General features: G+C 42.0%; 1 protein-coding gene across 1 annotated transcript in view; it reads right to left on the bottom strand.

The window, feature by feature from the left end:
- The window catches only part of LOC137384447 (serine/threonine-protein kinase/endoribonuclease IRE1-like), a 113,297-nt gene that overhangs the window by 33,996 nt on the left and 57,966 nt on the right, over positions 1 to 21,335 (bottom strand). The window contains exons 3-11 of the mRNA XM_068058518.1: positions 19,534 to 19,567; positions 17,664 to 17,736; positions 16,344 to 16,416; positions 14,169 to 14,291; positions 9,364 to 9,465; positions 8,070 to 8,331; positions 6,409 to 6,487; positions 5,258 to 5,417; positions 1,295 to 1,413 (exon numbers count right to left, since the gene is read on the bottom strand). Of these exons, the coding sequence (XP_067914619.1) occupies positions 1,295 to 1,413; positions 5,258 to 5,417; positions 6,409 to 6,487; positions 8,070 to 8,331; positions 9,364 to 9,465; positions 14,169 to 14,291; positions 16,344 to 16,416; positions 17,664 to 17,736; positions 19,534 to 19,567 (1,025 nt within the window). The remainder of the gene's footprint in view (positions 1 to 1,294; positions 1,414 to 5,257; positions 5,418 to 6,408; positions 6,488 to 8,069; positions 8,332 to 9,363; positions 9,466 to 14,168; positions 14,292 to 16,343; positions 16,417 to 17,663; positions 17,737 to 19,533; positions 19,568 to 21,335) is intronic.

The following is a 21,335-nucleotide window of genomic DNA, read 5'->3' as shown; positions in this document are numbered from 1 at the left end:
CAGAAATAGGTATTCACGGAAACACACACATCCAATATTACATTAGTTTTGAGTATTAACACAAAGTAACTGCTATTATAAAATGGTGTCACACCCAAAGGTCGGTAAGTTGGTACTGAGTCATTCAGACCAGTAAGGTCCCAGGCTTGACTGGTGGTTGCTCCTGCTCCAGGCTGGGGCAGCACAGTGGGCATGATCAGGGTTCCTTAACTAGGGAACAGTGGGAGGAATGGGTGGAAAATATCTCTAAAAAATTGGCAACGTTCCTGCTCCTAATCGTTATCCCATGGCCCCCTGAAAAGTGGATGTGCCTTGATCTCCAGTGAGCAAGAGGTATTCCCATGGATGGTTAGTCTTCTGATGTAGGAAACTTACTGGAAGAATGACCACCATTTGGTTGAGAAAGCAGAGGGTGGCCAGCACCCGTGGAACTGTACCTCAGTCCCACTCTTATTCAGCTTCATTGAGTCTGAGTCCCAATGACATGGAAAATAGTACCTACACTTGACTGTCTGTGGCAGCTTGTATAACAACATGCATGTTAAAGCCATTTCCATACTAGTCACTGAGCAAAATAGATGTACAACATTCAGTAATATCCCCTGTAAATTATCTAGTTGTTTCACCAATCCAACAGACTTGCTCTGATGCACCTTGTCAGATGGGGCCTTGATAAACCCCATCTGAAACACTGCTACAGTTTTGGGCACCAAACCACAAGTAAATATTGGTCTTGGTGCAGGGTGCAATACAGATTTGCCAGAATGATACCAGGGCTTAGAGGATTACATTAGGAGGACAGGTTGCATAAACTTGGTTTGTATTTCTTGATTTTAAAAAGGTTGAACTAATTGGTCTTTGTAAGGATAAAATTAAGTCAATAGAATAGAGAAATTATTCCCTCTGGTAAGGGAATGTAGAACAAGGGGCAATCTTAAAATTTGAGCTAGGCCATTCTGAAGGGAAATCAGGAAGCACTTTTTCCAAAGGGTGGTGGAAATCTGGAACGCTCTGTCAAATGGCTGTGGAACAATTGAAATTTTCAAGACTGAGGTGGATAGATTTTTGTTGCATAAGAGCATCAAGGGAGATGAAACAAAGGCTAGTTAATGAGGCTGAAGTTGAGGTACAGATCAGCCATGATCTAATTAAATGACGGAGGTAGCCGAGGGGCTGAATGACATCCTGCTATTTCTAAGTTGCACATTTTAAAAACACACTTTATTCTGGATCATATAAACACAGTTCACAGATCAGTGTGTAGGTGCACGAGAAACAATTGAGACATACATACATCTTCAAATATCTCATTCTGTGGGCTGGTTGTGATCACATCATCTGGAATTTTCTGTACATTCTCAGGAAAGTCATTCAGGATCTTGGTGTGAGCTGCTAGGGGCATTTCATGGTGACCTGAAAATAATAAATCCACAGCTCAACACCGTCTAAAGTAGCAAATGACAGCAGTGAACCCCACTCAGGTTGCAACATTAGGGAAGATGTTCACTGTGTTGAAAATTCTGAAGTGAATGGGGTACTCAAATAAATGTGAATCTGATTATCCTCACATTACAACAGTTGTATCCTAATAATGATAAACAGAAAACCCTTAGCAACGTTTGTCATATTAGAATATATTACAGGCCAATCACTTCTCTTACCAAGATCACGTAACATTTTACTCTACAGGATGTCAGGAGCAGTGGTAAGTCTCTCTTTTACAGTAATTCAGCTACACTAAATTGTGGTCAAAATTTGGTAGGTTTGCCGGCTTCTATTAAATCTGCAACAGATGTTTCCTGAATTTATTGGCTAGCACAATAAAAAGATTTAATTAACTACCTTTGAAGAAGAAATAAAATTTCAAATAAGAGCAATTTAATTCAGCCATGATGGGAATGCTGGAATTGGAAGAGGAAAGAGAGAGAGTGTGGATTGTAGAATGCTTCATTGTAACCACAGGGGGTTTTTGTTTTGTGGTCCCAGGTCAATTAATTTACTCATCGACATGAAGGTGAGAATTCTTCCACCTATATTTTACCTCGTGTTTTCCAGAGCTCCCCAATCAGGACAGGTTACAAGTGGGGTACACCTCCTTCTGACCTACACCAGTGCCAGCATCACAATTTGACAGTAAACAAATTATTTTTCTTTTCCAAGTACCACCGACAATCAACACCAAATTAAGGACAGCACGATATGTGCAGAACCAACTCAATTCAGTTTAGATGAGCTCTTTGCAGCTGAGAGAAGAATCTTTCATCCTTTCAGCATGAATATACAGACAGACACAGGTCCAAGTGATGATACAACCGTGCTAAACATCAGTATCACAGTCGCCCAGAGTGACCAACTACACATTAACCACAACTGAAAGACATTAAAAGTGTGTTGCATTTATGTTCAATTCAGCAGGGAGAATTAGATTTCCCAAAATCACATGGCCCTGATGTAGATAATCCAACAGTTGTAGCACTTGTTTTTTCTCTTGTGCTTATTAATTTATGGCAAAGTTTCCTCGCATTTTTCTTTGTTGTGTGTGTTCTGCTCACTGCACAGTGTGGTCCCTTTAAGATTGCTGTGCAGCTGCAAATGCGCGCATCTTAAAGGGCTTGATTGTACACGACCCATTTGTTGCACTGTTGGGCATATTCTGGATTGCTGCGCAGACATGCACTTGTGCAATCTAGAACACTGATTTAGGTGACCGCATGGTTCCATATTCCTGCCCCAGTTTAATTTCCCTTTGATGCATTTTGTGATTTTGGCCACATATTAACCACAGAAAAGTTCTCGCATTCTAAGCTGATGAACTGCTTCTAACTCCATCCACCCAATGGAAGACAACTTTCTTCGTTGCCATGACCCAGACATGAGACATGTGCATGTAATTTCTGTGTAATTCTAACAGAGAAACAGCTGTTTGGCCCAACCAGTCCATGTTAGTGTATATCCTTCATGAACAGTAGCCCTAAACTATACCTCAGCGTGTTGAAAGAGGTAGCTATGGAGATAGTGGATGCATTGGCGATCATCTTCCAAAATTCTATAGATTCTGGAGTGGTTCCTGCAGATTGGAAGGTCACAAATGTCACCCCACTATTTAAGAAGGGAGGGAGAGAGAAAACAGGGAATTACAGTTCTGTTAGCCTTACATCAGTCGTAGGGAAAATGCTAGAATCTATTCTAAAGGATGAGATAAATGAACACTTGGATAATAGCTATCTGATTGGGCATAGTCAACATGGATTTATGAATGGGAAATCATGTTTGATAAACCTATTTTGAGGAATTGATAAAAGGGGAGGTACTGGACATGGTTTACTTGGATTTTCAGAAGGCTTTTGATAAAGTCCCCCACAGGAGATTGGTTAGCAAAATCAAAGCACATGGAATAGGAGGTAATATACTGGCATAGATTAGGATTGGTTAACAGGCAGAAAGCAGAGAGATGGAATAAACGGGTCATTCTTGCGTTGGCAGGCTATAACTAGTGGAGTACCACAGCAATCAGTGCTTGGGCCCCAGCTGTTCACAATATATATCAATGATTTGGATGTTGGGATCAAATGTAGTATTTCCAAGTTCACGGATGACACAAAACTAGGCGGGAATGTGTATTGTGAGGAAGATTCAAAGCAGCTTCAATGGGATTTGGACATAGTGAGTCGGCAAGAACGTGGTAGATGGAATATAATGTGGAAAAATGTGAGGTTATCCACTTTGCTAGGAGGAATAGATGTGCAGAGTATTTCTTAAATGGTAAGAGATTAGAAAGTGTAGATGTACAAAGGGACCTGGGTGTCCTTGTCAATAAGTCTCTGAAAGCTAACATGCAGGTGCAGCAAGCAATTAGGAAGGCTAATTCCTAATTTATCGCAAGAGGATTTGAGTGCAGTAATTAAGTCTTGCTTCAATTGTATAGAAGCTTTGTTAGACCGCATCTGGAGTAGTGTGTGCAATTTTGGTCCCCTTACCTTAGGGAGGATATTATTGCCATAGAGGGAGTGCAACGATGGTTCGCCAGACATGTTCCCGGGATGGCAGGACTGTCCAAAGAAGAGAGATTGGGGAAACTGGGCCTGTATGCTCTAGAGTTGCAAAGAATGAGAGGTGATCTCATTGAAACCTACAAAATACTGAAAGGGATAGATGCAGCGAAGATGTTTCCCCTGGTTGGGGAGTCTAGAACCAGGGCGCACAATTTCAAATTAAGGAGGAAAGCTACTTATGACTGAGATGAGGAGAACTTTCTTTACTCAGATGGTTGTGAATCTTTGGAATTCTCTACCCCAGAGGGCTGTGGAAACTCAGTTATCGATGATGTTTAAAGCAGAGATTGATAGATTTCTAAATACAAATGTCAAGGGGATATGAGGATAGTGTGGGGAAAATATGGGGTTAATGTAGGATTAGTATAAATGGGTGGTTGTTGGTCAGCACAGACTCGGTGGGCTGAAGGGCCTGTTTCAGTGCTTATATATAAATAAATGCATTGAAGTGGATGATCAGCCATGATTGTATTGAATGGCGGGGCAGGCTCGATGGGCTGAATGGCCTACTCCTGCTCCTATGTTCCTAATCCCATGTGTCCGTTTTCCTTTAATTCCCCCTTTCATTCAAGCACCTACTTATTCATTCATTCTAAAAAGTCCATCATGTAGCAAGGCTTAGATCAAAATTTTCAAATTTTGGGGAAAGTATGGGGAACACATGACCAATTACACTGCCGATGAGCCCCTGCTAATGCTATGGCTTAGGTGGTAGCACTCTCACCTTTGAGTCACAAGATTCTGGGTTCAAGTCTCACTCCAGGACTTGAGCACAAAAATCAAGGATGACACTCCAGTGCAGTACTGAAGGGATGCTGCACTGTTGGAGGTGCCGTCTTTTGGATGAGACGTTAAACCGAGGCCCCATCGCCTGCTTGGGTGGATGTAAAAGATCCAATGGCACTATTTTGAAGAAAAGCAGGGGAGTTTCCCCTGGTGTGCTGGTCAATATTTATCCCTCAATCAGCATCACTAAACATTATCTGGTCATCATCACACTGCTATTTGTGGGAGCTTGCTGTGTGCAACTTGGCTGCCACATTTCCTGCATTACAACAGCGACTATACTTCAAAAGTACTTCATTGGTTGTAAAGCACTTTGAGACATTGTTGGTCATGAAAAGCGCTATATAAATGCAAGTCATTTTTTCTTTTGCCTCATGCCCCCACTAGGGGAAACTTCACTGGCATGTAATTACTCTTACCTATCAGAAACCACTGGTTTCTCAGGTAATCGATTGTGTTTGTGACTCCCGGTGTGTACTTAACATCAATACTGGGGGTAGTGTCACACTCCCCACGATCTGCAATTGTAATACGTTCTGTTTTGGGACCCTCAAGCAATGGAAATGCACTGCCTCGTGGCTGCAAATATAAAAATGGTATTAAAGACTGTTGGAACACATAATTATCAATAAAAACATTTATACTCTCTTGAATTCCTACAGAATCAAGTTTATTTCTTCAACCACCACCTCTTAGACGCACCTTGTTCCCTCATTAAAGAATCAAAGAAATTTACATATTTTTCATAAAATATAGATTTCATATTGAAAGCTGGAGTTAGACTTATTAAGCAGCAGAATGAAGAGGAGAGAGATAAATTCAACACATCAATAAACCTAGATGAACGTGAGAAATGTACAATGAGGTGTTCAGTATTAGCACAAACACCCACTGCTCTTTTCACCTGAATGCCAGTTGTGCAAAAGGCACTTATGAGCAGAGTATTTATACAGAATCACAATACCTTAGCTGGGCAAGTGTTTAAAAATAGGCAAACTGAAATTGAAACTTCCCAAACAAGTGTTTCTTTTTTAAACTAAAGCTGGTAAATAAATGCTGGCCCAGTAGCTCAGCTGGTTAAAGGAGTAAACATGCTGGGAAAGCTCTTGGTTAAATTCCCAATCACCAAGTCAGCTGATCCCTCCCCCAGGTCACCCTTAGGTGCAGTCTATTTTTTTTCCAGCGTCTCTGGATTGGTAAACGGGGATAACAGTCTGCCAGGATCTCTGTCCCTCTGAATTTATAGGCAATAATCTCGGGCGAGGGGAAATTGGATGGATTGGGCATGGTTGTCGGCCCACCCCCAGCTTGGTAGCCTAATATTCTGCTGTCACTCATTACTCAGACACTAGGTGAAGAGTGGCCATTTGATCAAGATAAGAGTCCAGTCTAAACAAGTGCATACCAAAGAGGAGAGAAATCAGAGAGGGAAACAAATACAGTAGTTGATATCTCCAAACTAACATTGGTTTTTCATTTTAAATAGTTATGAATTAATAATTTTTAAAATTAAAGGGACACAGTTTGATGCATAACATTGTAATTGGATAATAAAACTTCAATTACGTACCATAACAGCCACTCCTTCATGCACCAGTGATGATGAGGCATATAAACTGGTCGAGTATTTTCCCACATACAGAGTTGGCCTAAAATGAAGAATGAGATTTGCAGTTGAAGACCAATGGAAATTTAACAAGTCATCAGAAGTCTCTGCCTTGTGGTGTTTACAAAGGGTCTACGCAGTCTGCTGAATGGGGGGTGGAGGGCGGTTTATGGATTTTTGTTCTTTTTGATTGTTAAAGTTTCCATAAGCCACACCTTAGCTGTAAGGAAAGACAAGTGACTTGTGCTAATGATCTAATCAGCTACAAAGGAGCTCAACGACAGCTAACTGGTCATTCAATTTTGCTATGTTAGCAGCATGAGACTAGAGGGGAAATTGCGGAGTACGCCTCCTTGACCCCTCTGATAGCGCACTGGATCAACAGACTATTACAAGTATTTACAGCACAGAAATGGGCCATCCAGCCCAACAGGTCTACACCACTGTTTGGGTTCCACATGAGCCTCCTCCCACCCTCTCTTCATCTGACCTCCATCAGCATATCATTTTATTATTTTCTCCCTCGTGCTTATACAACATCCCCTTGAATACCTAACATAGAACCAATTGGTAAATCTTTAAAATAAAATACTTGTATTTTTGTATGACTCAATTACTTTTTGGAATGTAGGGACTGTTGCTATAGCAGCCGTTCTTTCTCAACAACGTCCCGTGAACGGCAGTGACTGGTTAATATCTTTTTTTTGTGGGAGGAATGTTGGCTGGGACACCGGGAGAGATCTCTGCTCTTCCACAAGTAATGCCATAGGATCTTTAACATAAATTTATATTGCACAGGAGGCAGCCACTTGGCCCATTGTGCCTGTGCCAGCTCTTTTTAAAAAAAAAGCTTTTCCCCATAGACCGTCAATTTCTTCTTTTCAAGTATATGAGCCAAATATTTAAAGCAGCTTGAGTGACATGAGTTATTGGTCACAGAGACCTGATCGACTCTCCACCCCAGATTGTGAATTATCACTTACATCTATTTTGTTGAAACATATTGCAATACTCACTAAGGTAAAGTGGATTAATAATTAATATATCAAACATGTAATTGGTGATTATGGGACTTCCAAACACAAGGTTAATGCTGCTCATCAAGCAATCTTATCTGCCACTGCTTGGTTAATTGTGTCAGTTTTCTGCAGGCCTCTAGATGGAGGGCTTCACAGAAGCAGTACATTACCTTGGAGCAAAGATGAAGCATTTCCTTTTGCCTCACTAGAAGCATTCTATACCCTCCTCATTCCCAAGCATCTGATCACAAGGCAGCACTGACACTAGGCCATTGTTCCATGCTCAGAACAGGCAGACTGTTGATGCAGAAAGCAGTGAGAGATGGGAGAAGCAAAAGGTTAGGGGTGGGTGGGGGAGGGGGAGTGGTGGACAGGAAGGAGATGGAACAGAATCATAGAATGATTACAGCACACAAAGTGGCCATTTAAAGTGCTACTGAAACTTACACTCAAGATACTGTTTACCCCTTTCGCAATTTTAATGCATTATTGATGCAGTCGATTCACCCCAAACTAACGTTTACATTGGTACTATACAGGATTACTGACCAGTTCTATACTGCTCTGCAGCAGTCACTAGGTTAACAAACAGCACACTGTACTTACATCAGCTTTTTTTTGGTCTCTGCCTCTTTAGGAAAAGGATATTTCCACTTAGTGATACGGCCCATATCTCCTGACATGAATGTGAGGTAGCGGAGGGTTTCGATGCCAACGTTCGTGTGCATCACTTTCCTCAGTCCTTCCCGCTGCCAGATGTACACAGCCACCACTGGTGATGCGTAATTCTGAATCCAGAGAATATCTCCCGATTCACTGTCTACTGTTACCACCAGGCCATCTCCATTCGACACAAAGTGGAGCATTTCTGCAAGTAGAAGGTTAGAATTAATACAAACAAAACATTTCATTGCACCAAAGGTGCAGTGGCAGAATGGACAATTTCTGCTATTGACAATATCAGATACAATGGAACTACACAAAAATGGCCCTTCACGTCAGGAACGTACAGTTTTTTGGGAGTTGGAGTGCTGGATACGTGTGTCAAACCAACAACTGTACTGCACATGATTGCTCAGAATCATGATTCCCCCACTGCCCACTCCACAGTACATAAACATATCAAGCTCCCCCCTTCCTACTTTGCCCCCTCCCTCCCAACACACTACAGGATTAGTAAAGACTGACTTCTGAGACTGAGGATACAAGCAGCTCCTCAGGCAGAGGCAGCAAAAGAATGATGTCAGTAGCAATGCACACAGGGTATGGCTGCCTAGTGGTTATGGCACTAGAGAAAAGTGACCCTGAGATTGGGTGTGCTAATCCCTCCATGGCAAGCCGTAAAACTGAATTCAATAAATCTGGTAAATTGTGGGTAAACACCAGAAAAATAACCACCAAAACTGATAGCTTGTCATAAAGAGAAACAAAAGGCTCACCAATATCCTTCAGGGAAGGGAACCTTAGGACCTGTTGTCATGTTCTTTTTAAATAAAAGAAACAAGCCCACATATGCGTGCATGCAAACAATGTGAACTTGAAAAACTAACAAACTCTGCCTGGTTTGGGCCTGCATGTAACTCCAGTCCCTCACTATTAACTCAATATCCTCAAGGCAATGAACAATGAGCAATAAATGCAGCCGTGCCAGCGTGGCTCACATCATAGAACAAATTCTTTGACATTAAAAAGCCAAAATGATGAATAACTTTTCCAAACTGTACAGCGATAATTCAATAATTTCAGTAAAATGGTTAATTTACATGCAATTTGAGCACAGATGTGACGTGACTGTATAGTTATTTCCTATCTGCTGTTGCCCAGAAAAAATTCCAAAATGCAACAGCAGCTGCCTCTGCAGAGATAGAACAAGCAGCTATTCAATTCAAACCATTCTTACTGTATTCAGTGTCCTCATCAGGTAGGGTGGCAGAGTAATCAAAGTAGGTGGCATTCCATCGCAGCTCCCGGTTCTTAGTGTCATACATGGTGATTGTGTACTCTGAAAACAGAAGAGTGCGTCAGCACAGAGCAGCCTTGAGATCCAGGCACAAAGGAACAAGTCGGTCCGGGTACTAAAAGATAGGTGGGTGCTATTTATACCGTCACCAGAATTCCTTGCATATTGACAATAAACTGCATTCTACCTAGGTCTGTGGCTAGCTTTCACCGACACAGGCTTAATCCAACTGCATAAAGGTTACAGCCACAATGCTTTGTGTTCCATTGCAACTCTCAGTTTTTCTGGAATGCGACATTCTAAATTTCAAAATTACCCACTTTCTCCCCAGGCTGCCCTGCAGTGCACACTTTGTCTCGTCAATTTCCTTCCCTCCTGACAAGTATCGACTCCTCAATGTTCCATATTACTGTTTCAGGTCCCAGCTACCTCCAGTACCTGCCTCTAAGTGGCTAACATTCATATGTGAGCACTGACTGGGTGTTTTGATCCCTTATTCCATTGCTGGTATAGGGTTGTTCAGTCACATTATAGCTGGGAATCACCCTGTCCATCAGTGAATAGAAATCAGGATTCCTGGCTGACTTTTCCCTCCCCCACCCAGGGGTGCTGAGGCCAGTTAGAGTGCCCCTGCCTCTACCCAACTTTCAGATCTGCTAACTCGGGACTCGCCAGGCAACTTCCTGTTCGATATGGCTCAACAGCTGCAGAAACCTGCCAAGACACTGGGAGGAGCCAGTCACCCAATTGAAGCACAATTAGACCAAAACAAACTAAAACAATCCTACACTTCACACAAGATACTGCAATCTAGGGGAGTCCTCATCTGTTGCTTCTCCAACACATTTGTGTTCATTTATGAAGTATTTTTATAAATTTAAAGATTAATATTTTAAATGGACTAAACCCTTCCCCATGAGTTCCCTATCTTAGTTGCGCTACTGATAGCGGGAGCAAGCCAAAGTCAGGCACCTACTTGAAAAGGAGAAAATGAATTAAAACCAAATGGGGAGTAGCTGCTGTTATACAGAAAAAAAAAGCAGGTGCTTCTTTGGAGTGAACACAACAAAACTGAGGGGGAAAAAAAAGAGCAATGCTCAGAGGCATAGAGAATGAATGGAGGATCAATCGCTTTGTTTAGCTCCCAGTCTGTACCATTCTTAGAGACATGCTGTCTCCCTGAGTAGAGGGGATAGTCACACCTCAGCAGGCATGCAGTGGTCATTACTGGAAGATTGACAGCAGGCCTATTGAGAGAGATAAACATAGAGATTCAGGACAATGGTTCACTAGGTAAACGTACGCGTGTAGGGTTCTATCCTCGAGCCTTATTGTGTGCTAAATCAGCTGGGATAGCAGGGCAGTTTCTAGAAATGGCCTCAGGTGATTCCCAGCTTGAGACAAGGGGGAAACTTAACCAGGGTTCCTGCTCACTATGCAGCAGCCCAACATGGATGTGTATGTGAATGGACATTAGCTGGAGCCGGAGACAGGTTTGTTTTCAATCATCTCTATTATAAAATTTTCATCAGGATTCACTGTCCAGATTGGCTCAGGATATGTGGCTACTTGGGTGCAGTACTCGAACAGCTACTGCCCATGAAAATGTACTCAGTTGGCAGGACTAAAGAAATTTCAGGGAGAAACAAGGAACCAGCCACTCTCCCCTTGTCCCTTCTTCCCTGAAAACTTCTTTCATCATGGGAACAGTCGATAAGGCATGGCCACTGACATTGGTGCATCTTGTGGATTGATATTGCAGGATCTTGTTTTTAGGAGGAAATGTTACCCCAGACTCATTTTGCTAAAATAACCCAAAACCTTCTATTGCAAATTGACACCCAAGTCAACAACAGGCACCTGATACACAAAAAGCCTAGGATCCATCCATTCAGCATCCTTTTGATGCTGGGCATGTCCCCCACTTGAGCCCCTGCTAAGCCTGCTCTGAGCCACTTGTCCTCCATGCTACTCATTGGATTTATTTCAAATGGCTATGTCTTTTCTGTTAATACTGCAATAAAATTAAAGGGAGGAAAAAAAAATCACTACATAAAAATATAAATATGACAGCTCCCAATTCATAAATATAACTTCAGCAGGTTAGATAGAGTACAGGACAGCAACTATATTCACCCAAACATGAGCTTGCACTTTGCTCTCCTAGGCGCAACCATAAACAAAGCAGGAGACAAATCTGAATGGTGAGTAATTACCTCCACCCCAAAACCATTTCCTCCGATATTCCCATCAGGACGAATCAAATGGGGACACATCAAAGCGAATGACATTGGGAAATAAAACCGACTCTCAAAGTGGTCTAGATGGTTGCAGTGATCAGGCTTTGCTGGGATTAATGTTTTAGTGAAGACTTCTGATTAGCCCACTAGAGAAAATTAACTTTAGCTGACACTTACAATCAGAAATTGCCAGAGATGCAACTACTTGCTCACTTCTGCTTGGGTAAAACAGGTGGAACTGATCAAGGCTCCTTCGACAGCACTTTCCAAACCTGCAACTTTTACCACCTAGAAGGACAAGGGCAGCAGACGAATGGGAACACCACAACCTGCAAGTTCCCCTCCAAGCCACACATCATCCTAACTTGGAACCATATCGCTGTTCCTTCACAGTCACTGGGTCAAAATCCTGGAACTCCCTTAACATTATTAGTGTATTTACACCCCAAGGACTGCAACAGTTCAAGAAGGCAGCTCACCACCACCTTCTCAAGAACAATTAGGGATGGGAAATGAAAGCTGGCCTTGCCAGCAATGCTCATATCCCAAGACAACAACTTATATTTATATAATGCCTATAAGATAATGCGACGTCCCAAGCCACTTTACAGGAGCATTATAACACCAAGTATTACACCAAGCCATAAAAGGAGACATTAGGTTAGATGACCAAAAGCTTGGTCAAAGAGGTAGGTTTTAAGGAGTGTCTTAAAAGGAAGAAAGTGAAGTGGAGGGACGAAGGGAGGGTATTCCAGAGTTGGGGCCGAGGCGACTGAAGGCATGGCCAATGGTGGAGTGATTAAAATCAGGGATGCACAGGAGACCAGAATTAGAGGAGTGCAGATATCTTGGAGAATTGTGGAGCTGGAGGAGTTTACAGAGATAGGGAGGGGCAAGGCCATGGAGGGATGAGAAAACAAAGATGAGAATTTTAAAATTCAAGATGTTGCCACTGTAGGTCAGCAAGCACAGGGATGATAGATGAACTGGACTTAGTGCAAGTTAAGAGACAGGTAGCAGAGGTTTGGATGACCTCAGGTTTATGAAGAGTAGAATGTGGGAGACCATCCAGGAGTGTGGTGAAATAATCAAGTCTAGAGGTAACGTTGGCATGAATGAGGATTTCAGCAGCAGATGAGCTGAGACCGGCGAAGTCAGGCAATGTTAGAGGTGGAAATAGGCAATCTCAGTGATGGCACGAATAGGTCAGAAGCTCATCGAGGTCAAATGTGGCACCAAGGTTGCGAACACACTAGTTTAATGTCAGACTGTTGCCAGGGAGAGGAATGGGGTTTGGAGCAGGGACCAAAAACAATGGCTTCAGTCTTCCCAATATTTAATTGGAGGAAACTTTCTGCTCATCCAGTACTGGATGTCGGGTAAGCAGTCTGATAGTTTACCAATAGTGGAGGAGTCAAGAGAATTGGTGGTCAGGTAGAGCTGGGTGTCACCAGCATAAATGTGAAAACTAACACTGTGCTTTAGGATGATGTCGCCGAGGGGCAGCATGTAGAAGAGAAATAGGAGGGAGCCAAGGATAGATCTTTAGGGGACACCAGAGGTAAAGGTGCAGGAGCAGGAAGAGAAGCCATTGCAAGTGATTCTCTGGCTCCGATTAGACAAAGAAAAATGGAACACAGTGAGAACAATCCCACCCAGCTGGCAGACAGTGGAGAGGTGTTGGAGGATGGTGTGGTCAACTGTGTCAAAGGCTGCAGACAGGTTGAGGAGGAAAAGTTTACCTTTGTCACAGTCACATAGGGTGTAATGGGTGACTTTGAGAAGAGCTGTTTTAATACTGTGGCAGGGGTGGAAACCTGATTGGAGGGATTCAAACATGGAGTTCTGGGAAAGATGGGAACGGATTTGGGAGGCGACAGCACAATCAAGGACTTCGGAGAGGAAAGGGAGGTTGGAGATGGGACTGTAGCTTGCAAGGGCGGTGGGGTCAAGGGTTGGCTTTTTTGAGGAAAGGGGTGGTGAGAGCAGATTTAAAGGAGAGAGGGACAACACCTGAAGAGAGAACCGCTTGCAATATCGGCCAACATGGGGACCAGGATGGGAAGTTGGGTAATCAATAATTTAGTGGGAACAGGATAGAGGGAACAGGAGGTGGCTCGCATGGACAAGATGAGCTGAGAGAGGGCACGAGGAGAGATAGGAGAGAAACTAGACAAAGATGCAAGTTCAGTGCTAGGGCAGGGGGAGCATTATAGGAAGTTGGGCCAGTGGAAGGGAGGGACGCAGCAGAGGCAGCTGATTAGGTGGTCTCAATCTTAGTGACAAAGTCGTCCAGGAGCTCCTCGCACTAACTGTTGGAGGAATGAATACCAAAGTTGGAACTTTGCATATATTTAAATGCAGTTCTACCAAATCATCATTTTACCAGAATACTGATAACCCAAAGAGTAAAACAAACCTATTCACAGACATAGGAAAATTACTTCAGGGGCTTTTAATCACATTCTAGTTTTAGCATATGCACAAGGGACATATATAATATACCTGTACGCCCAAGGTATAGGAGAGGTGTTGATGGACACATGCTTTCTGCAAAAGAAGCTGTTAACGTCTGCTGCTTTACACCAGTCATTGGGTCCACAACATACCAGATATCCTGCTTCTTTCCTGAGGGGACACAAAATAAAATTGTCTTCCAATAACATGTTACTTAAGAAATTACTAACCTACTCTTCATGAGACACATTAGGGATCTTCAGATATACCACTTTGCAGGGAAGACCTCAACCATATAGCTTGATTCAAAGCCTTCAATTTCCTGCACTTCCTAATACTGAAACAGGACTGTTTACCCCCTTAAGGAATACTTAGTAAAATAGTTATTTCTCACCACTTACCATTCAAATATAATCAAAAACATTATCTGTAACCCTTATTTGCAAGAACTAATTTAAGCTGCAGGGGGCAACTATAAAAATACCACAGAGTTTGGTGTTGAAGTTAACCTCAATCTCAAGATCTCCAATCCACTTTAATGAGTCCACAAATAAAGAACTTATTGTACCTGTTCTAATCAGATGTTCAATGATCTAAGATTTATGATTATTTAAACCTTTGCCTATGCTGAGGGATTTCTATAAACAGAGTCTAGCTGGAATAAAAAGGTTTGAAACATAGATCTCTGATTAACCTATGACGACTATGGTGACTATGCTAAATTGAATTCAAATGACGATCTGGAAATATTACTTCAAACTGTGTTTCCAGACATCTGATTTAACAATCACTCCATCCATAAAATAAGCATCTTACACCCCACTATTGCCAAACATTATCTGATGAAAAAGATTTACTCCCATTTTATGTATCGCATTATATTACCACACTCACGGCCTTCTAGTTACTTGCACAGACAGAAAAGACATGGAGCTAACTGTTACTTGGTAGCACCACTGTGACTCAAGCATATCAATTTATAATCATGTGACATGGTGTCTCAGCAGTGATGGCCAGAAGTGGGGCTGCTTGATTTTCTTTGGCCTCCTTATCTCGAGAGACAATGGGTAAGCGCCTGGAGGTGGTCAGTGGTGTGTGGAGCAGCGCCTGGAGTGGCTATAAAGGCCAATTCTAGAGTGACAGGCTCTTCCGCAGGTGCTGCAGAAAAATTTGTTTGTCGGGGCTGTTACACAGTTGGCTCTTCCCTTGCGCCTCTGTCTTTTTTCCTGCCAACTGCTAAGTTTCTTCGACTCGCCTTTATGGCTGCCCGCCAGCTCTGGCGAACGCTGGCAACTGACTCCCACGACTTGTGATCAATGTCACAGGACTTCATGTCGCGTTTGCAGACGTCTTTAAAGCGGAGACATGGACAGCCGGTGGGTCTGATACCACTGGCGAGCTCGCTGTACAATGTGTCTTTGGGGATCCTGCCATCTTCCATGCGGCTCACATGGCCAAGCCATCTCAAGCGCTGCTGACTCAGTAGTGTGTATAAGCTGGGGATGTTGACCGCCTCGAGGACTTCTGTGTTGGAGATACGGTCCTGCCACCGGAGGCAGCGAAGATGGAATGAATTGAGACGTCGCTCTTGGCTGACATACGTTGTCCACATCCTGATCCATTTCTAACATTTTGCCACCTGGAAGTCAGGCGTGCTGACCCCTAAGTTTCTCATTTATTACCCAACCCTGCTCCCACTCACCTCTCCCCGTCGCCTCAAGCAAGAAGGGTGGTGGGGGGTGGGGAGGGTGGTGGGGGGTGGGGAGGGTGGTGGGGGGCGGGGAGGAAGAGATCATATGATCTAATCCCAAGTCACTAGAAACCACAAGTGGGTCCCAGATTATTTCTTCTTCCTACTGTGGAAGAATATTTCCAAGGTGTCCCAGCCGAGAATGGAATCCCAACACGTGGGAAACCATTTGAACAAGTACACCAAGATGCTGCGTATTTAACTGCAGGATCACAAAGCAGAGGCCTTTACTGCAACCATCAGATTGGAGTATATATGAACTTTACTCATCTGCAAATATTAAGGAACATTTTGCTAGCTTGTCTGTTTCCAACGTTTTTTCCTTCCAGCAAAAAGTGACTGAGCATTTCCTGAAGTCTTTTCTTCCCCAGCGAACACAAGTACACAGTTTATAACTCACTCTATCTTGCATAATAGTTGAAATCTAGAAACAAATAGGCAGTACTGTATTGTGAAACTGGTAGTTCACTCACCCATATACAGTATACCATCAGAACTTCGGCAAGGTGATGCCTGAACCAATTCAGGGATTGTGAACGGAAGTTTCTGTAGAAGAGATTAACGGTTTCAGTATAAATACAGAAACTAAGAACAAGTTTTTAAGTTGGGTAATACTGGAACTAAATGAGGTGCACCACACATAAAAATCATGTAATAAAACCTAGCAGATCGCATTCATCCTCAAATCAGGCCCCTACAAAATCTACAGTTCAAAACTGAAGCCGGAATCAATAAGACTGATTTAGTAAGATAATTCCCTGTCTGTATAAAATGGCACTTGGACCCACCATCATAATTTACAATGTCACAGCTTGAAAAGAAATATATAGACACGAGTAAAAATATTGAAAAATAAAAAGTACAGGTTTTCTGTAGAGCACCCAATCAACAAACAGAGCAGCTCCACACAGAGTGGAAATGCTGGAACACGCTGAGTACAGATTATGGCAAAGTATCTCAGCTCACACACACAGTACCCCAGGACTGTGCTCTTGACTTGTTTGGAAGGGAGCACTCTACCTAATCAGATCAGTTTTGCTGGCTGACCCAACAGAGTAGAGATCTCAGACTCGGTATATGCAACTATCAAGTTCTGAAAGAAAGCAGCTTTCATTATGCATAATAATATCTTAACAGGCTAGGTTAATGAGTAATGAGAAAGCCATTTAAATACTGCTCTAAATATTTCCATTCAACAGATACATGTGAAACCCTGGGGTTAGGTGGTACATTTTCATACTTGTTTGATCCCAGAATCTTTATTCTCGAAGTCTTCACACTGAAACGTTAATAAAAGTGCTCTCTCTGCAGTTTACAAATTAAACTTTTTTCTAAATATATGGTTGGCAGTAATATTTCAAAGTTGGACACTAAACTGGCAATTTCAGAGACCAAAGGATAGCTGGTTTGGGAAATTAAACCACCACACTGAAGCAGTAGCTGCTCTTCTGATCTTGGGGAAAGGCACTTCATTTAGGTAGCCTAGAGAATTATACAGGATGTACAGCATGGAAAGAGGGCATTCAACCCAATCAGAGCTGACTCTAATTACACTATATCTGACCAGAGTGCTTGATGCGGATACTGAATGCCTGAAATAGGACAAAGTCCCATTTTCCAGCATTAATATCACTCCCCTTGATAGACACAAAGTTTACAAAGTCATTAAATACAAGAATTAGTGGATAGCTAATGGGGTTTAAAAGTATTTAGCAATCAAGCCAAAGAAAAACATGCTTTTGAACGGATACAAGTTAATTCAAACAGGTGAGACTACATAAGCATTAACTTACAGTTAGTCCTTCATTGTTTTTGCCTCCCAGTGTATACAGGCTGCCATCATTAGGATCAGGAAGAAATGCTGGTCTGCAAAGAACAAACAAACAAGTCACTGGCAACAGCATTTCTAATTATAGAGGATGATGAACTACCAGCCTCAGCTGGGCCACTTTACTATACAGTACTGAGATCGACCGGTAGCAAAACCCAAGTGTTATAAACATAAAGCCAACTGGATTACACATTCAAGTTGTTCTTTTGTGGGGAGAGCCCCATTGCAGTTAAGAGACACAAATAATTTCCCACTTAGCAATTTTGAAGGAACTAGCACAACATAAAGATAATACTATGACAGAGCAACAAAGGCAGTAACACTGCAATGTAGTATAACACAACATGGGAGTGATACTGTACTTCCTGCAATGTGCACACAATAATATACACTTCACCGCTCATATAGAAGTGGGTCAAACCTCTGCGACAGACTCTAACCCAGTACCTGAGCCAAACTGGTCTACAGAACTCCAAGCTTTGCATTGGTAATTTGAGCTGCTATTTTAGATGGTTAAATTCCAGCAGTACCACCTACAGACACTAAGGGCCTTCTAAAGTCTTGGCTCTGTCAACTTTTGCCCTGGTTCTCTGGCATTGGGTAAGCGAGGTGCCCTGTGGGAAAAGAGCATATGCACTCTCTACTGGGAAAACAGAAATTCTACAAACAAATTTCTCAGCAGATTGGTTTGAGACATAAACGTGCTGTTAGGTTCTCAAGTGTATTTGGCTGACCAAAAAAAATTCCAAACATATATAAACGCGACATTGCTTGTAGAAGGAACTGTGTTCAACAGCAACATAACAGCAGTGACACTCTGATTTACTGCACTGCTGCAGATAAGTAAGTTAGCTTGCATACACTACATCAGTGTAGCAATGTAGGTCAAGTATTCACACAGCAGAGAAAACAGGAAACAAGAAATTTTGAACAGGGTCAAAAGCAACAGGGAAAGGTTTTTTTTTTTAAAAAGACAACTTTTGCAGAATGGAAGCCAATAAGATATGATAGCATTGTGATATGTTACAGGAATGGAGTAATGCAGAGAATTTGAATTCGGTTTTTAATTACCTGGAAATGAAAAAAGGCTGGTTATGAGTCAAAATGATCACTAAGCTGTTGAATTGTTGCCAAAAGCCAACTGGTTCACTAAAGTGCTTTAGGGAAGAAAGCCGGACGTCCTCTATGTGGCTCCAGTCCCACACCAACATGGTTGGCTCTCAACTGCCCTAGCAAGCCACTCAGTTGCATCAAAATTACTACAGTGGTTAAGGAGGAGGCCCAGCATCACCACCTCCTGACAACTAATTCCAACCTGGCCAGTGACACCCACAGTCCAGAAGAAATAAAATGGCTGTGGGACAGAATTTCAGATTAGAATGTAGTCACTAAAAAGACTTGTATTAAAAGAATGACCTGGGATGGGAGAGTGGGGGATGGTGTCAGAGGACCCGAGTGCAGGCTGGGAACTGGAGAAGATATGTGGAGTAAGAACATAGCGAGATCTCACTAAGTGAAGGTAGGAACCCTTAATTTCAGAGTCAGGAATGAAGAGCTGGGCGAGGTCATGGACTTTGTTTGAGGGTGAAGTTGGCCCATAGAGTTCTAAATTAATTTAAGTTTATGATGGGCAGAACGGGAGAGAATAGTGAGGTCAGCACTCTAGGGAAGTATGTACACAGGCAAGGTCCAAAACTTTATGGGTATTTGGAAAACAATGGGAGTCTCCAAAATGGTAGAACAATGATTCACAATTCCAGCTCTCAACCCTTAACACATATGCTGTTCTGTGCCTTTTATGTTAGATGTAAACAGCTGCATTAGAAACTCACTCTGTTAGATGCATGGGCACTTGAAGCACAGGATCTGTATAAGACAAGAAAAAATGTTAGCAAGTTTATAATCACTCACTGTAACACAAAGAAAATGGGACAATGCAAATTGTGAATCTATCTAGAAACTCCATTCCTGATCCTGAAAGATTTTTCTTTCTAATTTTACAAGTTACACAGATCCCTTATTCAAAACCAAAGTCTCAAATTTTACAAACATACATGCTAATAAACAGGCAACCACTTTACCTTTAGTAAAAGAAAATATGTAATAAACAGTACTAATGAAAAAACATGATTAAACAGTGCTCTACGGACAAAATGGTAACTGACTAATACCTGTATTAATAGATGTTGCAGGCGGCCATTTGGCTTAGCTGGCAACATTCTCACCGCTTGGGTGGAAATTGTGGGTTCAAGTCCAATAACCATGCAGTATGGAGGGATCACTGCCTTGTCAACACAAGACAAAGCACAGGGCACAAGCCCAGGTTTCCTGTTTTTATAGTTCAGACGGATCCTAATGATCCCATGACACTATTCTCCTGGTAACTCCTGGTAATTCATTCCTCATCCAAAAATAGATTAACAAATGGTCCATTCTTAATACCATCTAAATGTGCATAATCCTCTCTCACTTAATACCATCAAAGAACAGTTTGACTGATCATTCATCTCTTGACTGTTGGTAGGTCATAACTGGATCAGAATGGTCACCATATCTGCCCACATAACAGACATATTGGCATGAAAGGTATAATGCAAACACACATTTTTATTATAATTGCTGTGGAGCAGAGGCATGGTGAAGTGGAAGTCAAGGATTTGGGAAGATTGGGAGAAAATATTATGCTTTTCTCAAAGTGGGGTGCATCACAGTATAGCTTAAAAGGGCAAAGAAATAAAGTTATATTTTATTGTACTTCAATAATTGAGGCACTTGAAAAGATATAATCAAAACACGGAGGACAAGTGCAGCTATAACCAAGAGACAATGATATCCATTAGGATAGATTTTAAAAATCCTCATTAGAAATCTGCTTTCAAGCAGGACATTTAGAAAAACATAATGCAATCAAACAGAGCCAACATGGTTTTATGAAAAGGAAATCATGTTTGTCAAATTTGTTAAGAGTTCTTTAAGGATATAACAAACAGAGTGGATAAAGGGGAACCAGTAGATGTAGTGTATTTGGATTTTCAGAAGGCGTTCAGTAAGGTGCCACATAAAAGGTTATTACACAAAATAGCAGCTCATGGTATTGGGGGGTAATGTAAAAGCAAAATACTGCGGATGCTGGAAATCTGAAATAAAAACAAGAAATCCTGGAAATACTCAGCAGGTCTGGCAACATCTGTGGAGAAGCAGAGTTAATGTTTCAGGTCAGTGACCAGTCTTCAGAACTGTCAAATATTAGAAATGTGAAAGGTTTTAAGCAAGTAAAGCAGGGGTGGGGCAAGAGATAACGAAGGAGAAGGTGTAGATAGGACAAGGTCAGAGAATAACCGACCAGAAGGTCATGGAGCAAAGGCAAACAATATGTTAATGGTGTTTTGAAAGACAAAGCATTAGTACAGATAGAATGTTAACGGACTGAAAACTGAACAGCCACAAGTACAAACACGAAAAAAAAACTGGGTAAGCAAACTGAACAAACCAAGATGAAATAAACAAATATAAAAAAGAAAAAATAACTAAAAATAAAAGTAAAATGGGGGGCCCCATCATGCTCTGAAATTATTGAACTCAATGTTCAGTCCGGCAGGCTGTAGTGTGCCTAATCGGTAAATGAGATGCTGTT

The sequence above is a fragment of the Heterodontus francisci genome, chromosome 26 (assembly GCF_036365525.1).
Source record: "Heterodontus francisci isolate sHetFra1 chromosome 26, sHetFra1.hap1, whole genome shotgun sequence".
Lineage (NCBI taxonomy): Eukaryota > Metazoa > Chordata > Chondrichthyes > Heterodontiformes > Heterodontidae > Heterodontus > Heterodontus francisci.
Note: the sequence above shows the minus strand (reverse complement) of the source record. Positions and strands in the feature narration are given on the sequence as shown.